Raw genomic sequence first — 12,116 nt, 5'->3', positions numbered from 1 at the left:
ACAGTTTTTCTCGGTTTTTGAAGAGGTTTTTTTTTTGTATTTTTCTGTTTTTGAGACTATTTCTTTTTCTTCTTCTATTTTTCGGGCTAATTTTGTTTTTAAGACAATTTTTTGTGTCTTTTAGACACATTTCTTATTTTTTTTCGGACAATTTTTTTCTCCTGTTTTCCAGAGTAAATTTTTTGTGTTTTTCAGACTAATTTCTTTTTCTTCTGTTTTTCATACTAGTTTTTTTTTCCTGTTTTTCAGACAACTTTTGTGTGTTTTAAGTCAAATTTCAACATGAATTCATCAGGAATAGTTCACAGTGCTACTCATTTTTATCACATTATTGAAGGTGAAGAACAGATGTTCTTGGCCAAGACCAAGACCTTCAAGATGTAGTTTTGAGACCAAGACCGGACTACAGTAAACCATGGTATTACCGTCCTATAACCCCTGGTCAACATAAACAGTAGGTGTGAGACTCGTAGGAAAAAAAACAATATACAAATCTTAGCCATCATTATTAATATTATTATTAATTAATATAAATTCACCTCAAAATGAAACATATCATGATTGTTTGTGTTTAATGCAGTATATATTAAACTAGATCTAGTGTTAATGTTAATAACTTTTCTTTGGCAGCACAACAAATGTAATAATGGAAGATGTTGTTTTGAGGGGATTTAATTTAAACCCTTGGGAGTTGCCAGGCACAATGTATTCAGTAATAAAGTTATTTTAATTACAGGCAGTGGTTTGTTTTGTTTATCATGCAGATGCAGGACATAATAAATAATTTGATAATTAATTTTAAAAAGTAATAATGCAGTTAAGGGATAATTGTGTGTTTTTTTTGTTTTTTTTTTTATTTTGGTGAGTCAACAGCTTCAGTAATACTTGGACTTCCTGTTAACGTCAAACTGAAAAGACTTCCCACATCACTGAACAAACGGCATCATGGTGTTATTTAGAGGCTGATTCACAGCTTTTCCTCCTGTATGAATGATCGCATGATTACATGAAATGTTCTCGTAGCTTTGCAGCGTCGGGCTCGTCTATTTTTGAAGTCGTGCACATGAATCAGCTTCTGGTTTGAGGTCTGGAACATAAAGAATCCTGAGTTAAAGCTGCTGCGTTTTGGTTATTTAAGCTTTTTAGAGAAAGAAACATGAAGAATTAATAAATCAGAACCAGTGTGGAGTAAATAAGGAAAAAAAACAAGCTTCATCTGGTCATTTTAGGGCAGACATAGGCAACTGGCTGCCCGGGGGCCACATTTGGCCCTCTGTCTAAATGTACAAAATGACAGAGAAATACACAAAACAAGAGCAAGAATACATTAAAAAAGACAAAGAATTACAACATTGCAGGAAAATACAGTAAAAACAACAGCAAAACACAGAAAATACTCCAAAAACACACAAAACTACTAGAAAAATAAACAAAATGACAACAGTAATACATAAAATTAATATACAAAATTACAGAAAATGACAACAGAAGTGCAAGAAAAATGACTACAAACCCACAGTACTGACAAACAAGCCAAATTACAACAGAAATACACAATATGACTCCAAAATATATATAGTTTACAGAAAAAAAAACACAAAAGAACTACAGAAATGTACAAAATGCCTCACAATGAGAACATACACATGCAGAATGACAGAAAAACACACAAAAAAAAAACTTGTTCTTTCCTGTATTAATGCTCATATTGCTCATTATTCTAAATGCTGACATGAATGTTGATCATGTGACCCTCTGATCAAACAAACACATGTTTGTGGCCCCACTGTGATAGGGAGTGTATAACCATAGCGAGTGGAAGAAACCCATCACTTCTGTTCTGCTGGTTTTAATAATAATTTTAATAATGTACCATGTTTTCTAAATGATTCTTTCTTATAGTTTCTGACCTTTTTGGGGAAAGAACTGCCATCATTTTCTATGAAATGTAATAAACAATTGCATAAATTAGGAGAAATAAAGTGTGTTTTGGCTGGGCGATATATCGAGATTCAGGATGAATCAAGTTTTTTATTTTGGCGATAGAGAAAACTATAATATTTCATATATCATATGAAACAAAATACTAGTTTTAGGAGTCACTGCTTTTACTTCTCAGAACAACATGTAAAGCTCAGTTAGATGATTAACGAGTATTGATCAGCTGTTTGTTAATAAATGTCCCTGTGTAGCATTTTACATCAGCAAATTTAACCCAGAATGGTTTTTCTGGTCAGACTTTATTTAATAAAATTATCCAGATTTATATCATATTTCACCATTTTGAGAAAAAATATTGAGATATGAGTTTTGGTTCATATCACCAGCCCTAGTAGGAATGTTCACAGTATTTCAATGTTAATAAAGGTCGACCTACCAGATTCTAATCACATCACTGTATTTAGTAAGTGGTTGATAAGTGGTTATTTTAGATTTATTGTACATCTATATTAAAATATAAAGGATACTGGAGCTTGGTTGAGCGGGTGGGACGACTCGTAATTGGCACCATAAAATTTCCTTTATTTTCAAATCCAAAACTTGACAGGTATGACTTAAAACCCAGATAAAAGTAAGTGCTGGTAATTTAAAGACACTATTCCTGTGCTATAGCAACGCTGTTCCTAAAAGTAAGGACTAAAACCAAACAGAACAGCAGCTGAAAACGGCTGCAACCTGTAAAATAACAGGTTCTGGAATGAAAAAAAAAACTTTTTCCACATTTTGGAAAAAATATCAAATCTGCGATTCAAAAACCTTTGAGGAATTAAAAGAACATGTTTGTTTTATATAGAGATTAGGTCCAATTTAGACAAATACAACAACAAAGCCAATAAAGCTGTAGGTTTAGATTTAGCACAGGAAGAACAGACATTCCAGTGACAGCTGCTACGACCCCTGAACGCACCATGAATGCATGTCCGTGTCACTGAGTCACTCTAGGGATTGAAACAGAAGACCAACATGACAAGAATGTTTGGAATTCTTCTTCAAGCTTGGAAAACCGTCGGCGTGGAATACCTTGAAAGTGCGACACTGTCGAGAAACGACGTTTCACTGAACTCAGCGTCAAAATAACTGAAGTTCTTCTAGACGTGACTAGAGTTTGGTTCTGTGACCGTCAAACGCTGTCAAAGACCTTCCCACATGAACGGTTACTGCACAAATACATTCAAGGCTAAGAATCGCATCAGCGTAACTCAGCGTAACGTGTCGCGAGGCAACCCAGGTGTATTTATTCTATATAATTCTGTTGTGCTGTTTGCACATTATGTTCTTTGTTTTTAAGATTTTTGTTACGGTTTTTGTCCTGAAGCTTATTTTTTATTTCAACTTTTGATTGCACTGTTTTATATTCAAAGGTTATTCCCTCATGACATTTGCACTATACCTATAGTGTTTCTCAAATGGGGGTACGTGTATCCCTACGGGCACGCAATGGCACTACAGGGGGTGCGTGAGAGCGAGAGAGTGGAAAATTAACAAATAAAAGCATTAGAAATATCTGGTTTTATAATGATTAATTTTAGCTAAAAAAATTATAATCATAATAATGACATGGAAATTATTTTGCTTAGAACAGGAGATAACCTGAAATGATAAGGAATTACAAATGTCTAATTGATAAAAATTACTGATTAAAATGATGTTTTAATGTAAATTATTATAACTTTACCACACAATCTCAAACAAAAATATTCTAAACTTTCACTTTCTCAAATATATAAATCTGGTTCAAATAAAATCCAGTATAAATTATTGAGAATAAATTCCACTCTTACCCAGGGCACTGAATGACCTAAAGCCAGCCCTGGCGTAATTCACTGCACAGATGACACATGGTCACATACTGTAAATATAGTCTAAGCTTCTTTGGTAAAAACACGTCTTATTTTACAGAATGAACTCATACAGGTTCTCTCTTTGTACAGCGTTCTGACTCAGACCAAAATGTCTTTTACACCAGGACAACACTACAGAGTGGCTAAAAATACAGCACACCTGTTTACTGCATCACTGAGAGTGTGTGTCGGTGTGTGTTGACACCGGCTTTCCCTGTCTCACGTGGAACGCCGCGCAGTTGTCGCATCACTTCCTTTACGACCCCTTCCCTATTTAAAGGCCCGTGTGAGGACTGATAGGTTTCAGAACAGGATTAAATCCAAAGACCTTGAGGACTTACCCACTGACCGACTGATGGTTGGTCAGACAGTCTGTGGAGTTTTCCAGTGAGGATCCATCAAAGAGTCCCTACGTTCAAGATCGGCTTTTGGATTCAGACTTTGGACACAAGAAGAACAAGTGATTCTTGACCCCAAAGAAACGTCCCATCGTGTGAATAATCATCATGAGTAGCACTGGGACCGTTATCGTTCCCCAACAAGAGCCCCAGGCTTTCAAACGAGCTGTACGGAAGATCAAATGTGCTGCCATGGTGGCCAACCTGGCCAAAAGTTGGCAGGGTTGGGCCAACGACCACTCAACCAAGCAGGACTCCATTCCCAACGGTTGGATGCCTTTATCGATAGAGGAAGAGGACCAGAAAGAGCGCAACCACAAGGTGAAACTCACGGTAAAGCCACGAGTAATCGCAGTTGATGCCACCGACAGCGGCGTGAACAACATCCGAACCTGCTCCGTAACTAAGACGGTGAAGCCCAAACGCAGCGAATGCAGCAGCGGCGACATCGTCAACACCATCCGAGGAAAGATGGAGTCCGGCTCAGAGGAGAGTAAGCCATTCCTGGGAAACGAGTCGCCGACGCGACGTCGCCAGATGAGGGCGCTGAGTAATGCCGTGGGAGGAGGAGGAGTCATCCAGGACAGGAAGTCCATGCTCCAGGAGAAGAAGCTCGGTTCCAGGAGCAGCAGCGTGGACACGGAGGACAGCGGGCTGGGGGAGGAGGGGGGCCTCAGCGACAACGGAGAATCTAAAGCTGAACAGAGCGATGACCGCCTCAAAAAACTGACCAGCAGACCCAAGGTACGCTAACGGTATGCTAACCAATCTCAGTGAGTGGTAGCCCCGCAGATATGTAGCAATATTAGGCTAAGATGTTCACTTCTGGAAGAAAGCATGAACATTTGTACATAAGGTGTTTTGAGTCCATTTTTAATGGGATCCACACTGGCAAAGCAATGGTTCCCACTCAAGAAATCCAAGATGGTTGCCATCCATTTTGCCAATTAGCAGAGGTGAAAGTAATGCCAAGTACACAATAATATGTAATTGAGTCGCATTTATGGGTACTTGTACTTTTTTGAGTATTTTTCTAAATCAGTAATTTTACTCGTACTTAAGTACATTTTAAAAGAAGTAATTAGTTACATTTCTACATCCAACCATTCCTGATTAAATTCAATTTATTTTTGTTTTATAATGATCAACAGACATTGTGAAACTAAAAAAAATGAAATGACCAAACAACTGTCAAATGCATCACATCATAGCCGACCAATCAGATTAAACGTAACGCATCTCGCGAAAAACAGCATTAAATTATGATTATTTTCTCAGTTTTAGAGTTTGTAGCGATACTTAAATCCTGAGTTTGTTTGAATTAACAAGTGTTTTGTTTTATATAGATGCCTTTGTGGAAAATAAATTAAGTTCAAATTGTGTTTCTACATGAGATGTTTACTGTTTACCAACAATAAACGTAGGGGGGTGAAAGTAACTAATAACTTTTACTTTTAGCTACTTTTTACTTGTACTTGAGTATTTTATATATGACTTACTTGTACTTGTACTTGAGTACAATTTCAATAAAGTAACATAAGATCATTATCCCATAGAAGTCTGGATTGGTGCTGACTTGCCTACTTTGTATCATTTCTAAACCTTAACTTTACACTTGGCGACCGATTGAACATATTTACATTCCACATTTATATTTAACATTTACATTTAGATTTATTTTACACATTTTTAACAATGATATAAAAAACTGGTTCTCAAAGTTTTTTGGCTCAAGTCCCCTTTCTCTGACTAACATATTTTGCTCAGAATTCTATGAAAAAATTACAATAAAACATAATGATGGATTATCATTTTTAACTAGAAATAAACATGCTTTTTTTCATTTTCCCTCTCAACTACCTCCTGTGGTGCCATTGCGTACCCGTAGAAACATTGATACAGAACAAGTTGTTTTATATGAATTTCTCTCAAAAGAAAGAAAAATGAACTAAATGTTCAAAGTATGTTGACTATGTGACATTTGACACCACATATTTGTTTGCATCAATCTTAATAAAAAATAAATGTACCTTGAATTCACACCATAGGGATAATACTGAAAAATGATCAAAATCCTGAAATAGATCAACTCTCCCAGTGTGAATAAACAAATCAAAGCAGAACTAAACTTTTATCTCACCTGAAATAATCTAAGTCCCTCATGGACATGGAACAGTAGCATAAAGAGCTAAAAGCACAGCTATAAAAGGCAACGTCAGAAAAACAGGTTCAGCTCATAAAAACACATTCTGAAAAACACGTGCAATGGAATATATGTGAATAAATATAGTCTCAGCCCCCCTCCAACCTGCCCCTCAGGTGGAACCAGGACGGCCTGTACATGAGACACAGCAGTAATATGATACTGGTAAATACTGTATACTGGTTCAAAGGACTTGGACAACATGCAACGGACATAGGCAACTGGTGGCTCGGGGGCCACACGCGGCCCTCAAACTAATTTTGTGTGGTGCCAAAAACCAAATTGTTGTTTATGAAGTTCTATGAAGCCCAACATAATACACAAAATGACAGAAAAATGCACAAAATATCAAGAAAAATACACAGGAAAACAAAAAAAGATTTTTTTAAAAATACCAAAAAAGATTCATAAAACACACAAAATGATAACAAAGACACACTGAACAACCACTTCAACACACACAATTACTACAATAGAAAAGACACACAAAATGCCAACAAAGTTACACTAAATGGCAGAAATACACAAAAAAAAACACAAAAATAGAACAAAAACATACATAATGACTTGAAAAAAACACACACACAAAAAACTCCACCAAAATTTGCTTTACTGACAAGAAAATCTACATAATAAATTAAAAAAACACACGAAATGTCCAAAAACTAAAACAAACAAACAAGAAAATCACACAAAAGATCAACAAAGACAAAACTCTTGTTCTCACAGTCACATCTTCTTTGTCCCATAACAGGGAATCATCATATGTTCATTTGTTGTTTTTAATTTTTAATTTAGGCCCATTTATTATTTTAATATATGTACTTTGATGGGAAAAAAAAAACATGTTTCTTTTAAAAAACAGAATTAAAAAAAAATTAAAAAAATAAATTTGTATAAAATGAAATAGATTTCTCAGAGCTATAAGTAAACATTTCTGTTCTATGAGTTGCAGATGTTGTTTTTAAGGATTGTGAAGTTTCTCCTTCAGTTTTGGTTAGCTTAGCTAGTTAGCATGTATCATTCTAGATGCTGCACCTTTTCTCTGCATTTCTCTCCGTCTACAGAGCAACACATGCTAGCTGCTAATAATAGAACATCCACTTCAGATTATTATTAGGGCCAAGTGTGTCTACAAACAGATCAGTGCACGGACACGTGCAACAGCCTACACATAAGGTCAAGTAGCATTGGGTCGCTAAGTGACGAGGCATCACTTTTCATGAAGCGAATGCCAAAACGATCCAATGACAGAGATCTGAAGAAGCTAAAGAACATTCCATCCATAGAGGAAATAGAGGAGAGGAAAACAACAAACAAAGAGAAGAAGAAAATTAATGTTTTTGGTTCTACATTAAATATGTGAGACTAGTTGCAATTTTAAAATACACTTTTGTTAATACAATTTGCAAATACATTAAATTAAAAAGGAAAACAGTGGCGGAAATATGTTCTACATTATTATTATTATTATTATTATTATTATTATTATTATTATTATTGATACTATCATCAAGTTATTATTAGACACTGTTTCTGTGAGCAAAGCAAAGACCAAACTGGAAATGACTTTCACCATCTGCAGGAGGTTTTATTTCAAGCCTGAAGGCCTTATTAAACATTTTGTGAAATGGATCTAGTGTTGAAACATTTTAACATTTTATGAGATGATAAACTAGATAAATTCTACTGTTAAGTGATCAGGTTTCAATACAGAGGCTCAGACATAGAAATGACCATTGGTACTTTATTATACCAATGAAAAGAAAAAAAAAAGATAAGCAGAAACATTGTTTTAAGGGATCCTCAACCAAATAGATCCACACGGGGAAATCCACGGCTGTGTAAAAAAATCACAACAGTTTAATACGTACTAAAATAAACATTCACATAAAGACAAATTAAATAGAATAAATCTGGAAAATAAAAACTGTGAAGTAAGAATAATATTTAAAGTAAAAAATAAAGGTTTTCAAGTAGGGATGTAACTATTAATTGTAAGGCAGTTAAAAATCGATTCATAGGTATCACGGTTCACATCGATACTACTAAAATTGAATCGCAGTACTTTTTTTAACCAGCAGAGGACGCTATCTAGAAGATTTGGCGGCGTGCGGAATCTGCTATTACTTTCTTTCTGGCCGCCTTCTACTCTTAAACATGTTCATAAATGATTCCTTAGCCCTTTAGCAACGAAAGAATATCTGTAATATTACATGAATACGTTTTTCTATTAGCTCTGTCTGCTAGCATAGCATCTCTTCTTCACTGCAAGAATAACTGCATGCCAACCGACCACTGGGCTACCAGCGCCCTCTGCTGGTCTAAACAAATATCTGATGTAAATACGGTGCAATGACTGTTTTTTTTTTTTTTAAAGTCCAATTGTTAAGGCACAAAATAAATTTTCAGTTGCACTTTTAAAAAGAAAAATAACTATTATGCAGTTTTGCATTGTTTACTATAGAACCAGAATTTATATTAATAAGCTTCTTCTTCATTTGTATCATTCCTTTATTTATTTTATTCAAAATTATTTTTTAGTTAAATTGCATTGTTTTGAATAGTTTATCAAGGGATTCTTTTGACAATTAAAAATAAAAGGAAAATAGTACAGTATTTTCTACACAAAAAAATAAAGGAATATTTTTCAGTCATTTATCTACAGTCCCATTTTGTAAAATAAATTGTGAGAGAATCATATCGGGAGTTGAGTGAAGTGTTACATCCCTATATTCAAGTATTTTCAAGTAATAAATACATCAAAACAGTATAAAGCGGAAAAAAAAAACATTTCAAGAAAAAAGGTTTTCAAGTAATAAATGCTTAACTGGAACATCTCAACAGGTGATTTGGTAAATGTGTTTGAGGTTAGGATAATGTGTATTATTTACCAATAGATACAGTATATTAACTCATGCACCCATTGACAGTAGGAAGTGTTGAAACATTGACGTTGTCCTGGTTTCTCCACAGATTAAAATCACCACTATAGGAGACATTAAGAGTCGCTGGCAGCAGTGGTCCAACCAACACCTGGAGGGTCAGAAGCTCAACCCGTTCAGCGAGGACTTCGACTACGAGTACGCCATGACTCAGCGTCTCCAAAAGGGAGACGAAGGCTACGGACGCCCCAAGGACGGCTCCAAGACGGCGGAGCGGGGCGACCGAGCCCACAGGCACATCCACAGGGAGATGGAGGAGATGGTGTGGATCATCAGGGACATGGGCTTCAAGGACCCCCAGGGCAGGACCGCCATCTCCTTCGGTCGCCTCTTCGACCGCTACGTCAAGATCTCGGACAAAGTGGTGGGAATCCTGCTGCGCTGTCGCAAACACAAGATGTTGGAGTTTGAGGGAGAGATGCTTTGGAAAGGCCAGGACGATGATGTCATCGTTACGCTCAGTGACTGAAGTCACAACATGTGACCAAAACTATTTCACCTGAAAAAATGTCTACGCTACTGTACCACATTTATTAGGGCCGTACATTGCCATGAATCTGATGATACGATTCTGGATTTACGTGTCCTGATACGATATATCCCGATACGATATATCCCAATACTACAATATACATTACGATATATCGTCAGAGGTGGTAAAAGTACTAGACTTCAGTACTCAAGTAAAAGTATAGATATTTGAATAAAAAAAATGACTGGTAAAATTTAAAACATACTTACTTGAGTAGAAGTAAATAAAGTACATGCTACGAAATGTACTTAAGTGAAAAAAAAAAGTAAAAAGTAAAACAAATGTCTCTTTAATAATAAGACAGTGTTTTTAAACCAGTAAATTCTAAATATTTAATTTTTTTTAAGAACTTGTAGAAAACTGGTACATGGAAATAAATTAAATATGTTACCTTTTTATGAACACCGGGAGAATTTATCACTCATTATAAATAATATTTATAAATAAAATGTTTAAAGAAAAAAAAAATGCTAATGCTCAAATAAACCCAGAGCAGTTTTAGGTTCAACATTTATAAAAACTTGAAAATATTAGCCATAAAACAAAGGGACCTGCCAAACAAAAAAAAAAAAACTCAAGTTACCATTATTTTTTACATCGTGACGTCATCTTCAAAGCTCTTAAAAGTAACGAGCTCGATTTATAAAATATAAGGAGTATAAAGTACAGATATATGTTTAAAAAAGTAAAAAGTTACCAAAAAAATTAATACTCAATTAAAGTACAGATACCAGAAAATACCTACTTAAGTACACCTCTGTATATCGTGATATCAATAATTACAAATTTCACCTTTACAAGTAAAAAATGGTATAAAATGCAATTTATTTCAAGTTTTCCAAATGTAAAAAAAATCTAATTTTAAACCATGTTTAAGCTACAATTAAAAGATAAATATACGGACGTTTGTTGACTTCCAACATTATGCTGTACAATTTACTTTTCTAAACTATTCTCCACCTTATGGCTTTTTTTCCATTAAAGTACATATATTGAAATAATAAATGATAGAATAAATCAGGAAACAATAAATGAACATATCTTGATTCCCAATCATGGGAAAGAAGACGTGATTAGGGCTGTTCATTGTTATGAATCTGATGATACAATTCACGATTTGCATTTCTCGATACGATATATCCAGATACTAAACAATACGATACATTGTGATATATCGTGATATCAATAATTACAAATGTCACCTTTACAAGTACAAAATTAATCTGTGTATGGTTCGTTCTTTGAATATTCAAAAAACAAATAAATAGATGTGATTATTTTGTTTTACTGATTTGAAACCAAAACTAAAATACAGAAAAAAGAAAAATCAGGATAAACAGTGTTTTACTGATTTAAAATGTAAATATTAATCCCAGAATCTTCTTTTGTTCTTAGGAAATTGTTATAGTTTGTTGTAATCTTTACATTTTATTTTTATTTATCTATGTATTCATGATATTTCAATTCAGTAAATGTAAAAATATCAGAAGCACTGACAAAAAACTGTAAAAACTGTCCATGTATTATACAGTTAATTTATATGTCATGTATTGTTGTGTAGGTTTAACGAGTGTTTAAATAAATCCATGATATTAACTCTAAAAAATATGATTTAGCATAATAATAATAATAATGTCATCAGTCAGTGGTTCATAAATGACCTTTTTTAATAAATGAGGTTTTATGACTTCTATGTTGCATCATTGCATTCAATCATTTAATCTTTGAAATCACACCAAAAACACACAAAAGGACAACAGAAACACACAAACGACAAGAAAAACACTAATGAGAAAGTAACTGACACCGAAAAACCACAAAAAAGACACACAAACAACAAGAAAATAACACAAATGCTGTGGGAATAATTTACTAAAGAACACTAAAAACACACATAACGACAATAAAACCACACAAACAACAATAACAACACACATACTGAAGGAGAAATATACTAAAAAAACACCAAAAAAGATAAAATAAATGAAACAGCACCGAAGACACACAAACAACAATAAAAACACACATGCTGTGGGAATAATGTACTAAAGAACACTAAAAACACACAAAAAGTGTCACTTTGTCAATGTGTGTGTGTGTGTGTGTGTGTGCGTGCGTGCGTGCGTGCGTGCGTGCGTGTGTGTGTGTGTGTGTGAGAGAGAGGGGAGAAGAACTACAAAATTATCAGTTTTTGAC

The 12,116-nt window shown here is 34.5% G+C and overlaps 1 protein-coding gene across 1 annotated transcript; it reads left to right on the top strand.

Moving 5' to 3' along the window:
• Window positions 1-4,102: 4,102 nt before the first annotated feature.
• Window positions 4,103-11,613, top strand: abraa (actin binding Rho activating protein a). The gene is made up of 2 exons (XM_028446645.1): window positions 4,103-4,984; window positions 9,420-11,613. The coding sequence occupies exons 1-2, from the start codon at window positions 4,349-4,351 to the stop codon at window positions 9,855-9,857; spliced, it is 1,074 nt and encodes a 357-aa protein (XP_028302446.1). The 5' UTR covers window positions 4,103-4,348; the 3' UTR covers window positions 9,858-11,613.
• Window positions 11,614-12,116: the final 503 nt, after the last annotated feature.

The sequence above is a fragment of the Gouania willdenowi genome, chromosome 5, assembly GCF_900634775.1.
Source record: "Gouania willdenowi chromosome 5, fGouWil2.1, whole genome shotgun sequence".
NCBI classification, from domain to species: domain Eukaryota; kingdom Metazoa; phylum Chordata; class Actinopteri; order Blenniiformes; family Gobiesocidae; genus Gouania; species Gouania willdenowi.
Note: the sequence above shows the minus strand (reverse complement) of the source record. Positions and strands in the feature narration are given on the sequence as shown.

Excerpts from the sequence above, each read along its gene's own strand:
- abraa (XM_028446645.1), top strand. The coding sequence starts at position 4,349 with ATGAGTAGCACTGGGACCGTTATCGTTCCCCAACAAGAGCCCCAGGCT. Across the intron at positions 4,985-9,419 it reads AACTGACCAGCAGACCCAAG|ATTAAAATCACCACTATAGG; the intron begins GTACGCTAACGG and ends GTTTCTCCACAG.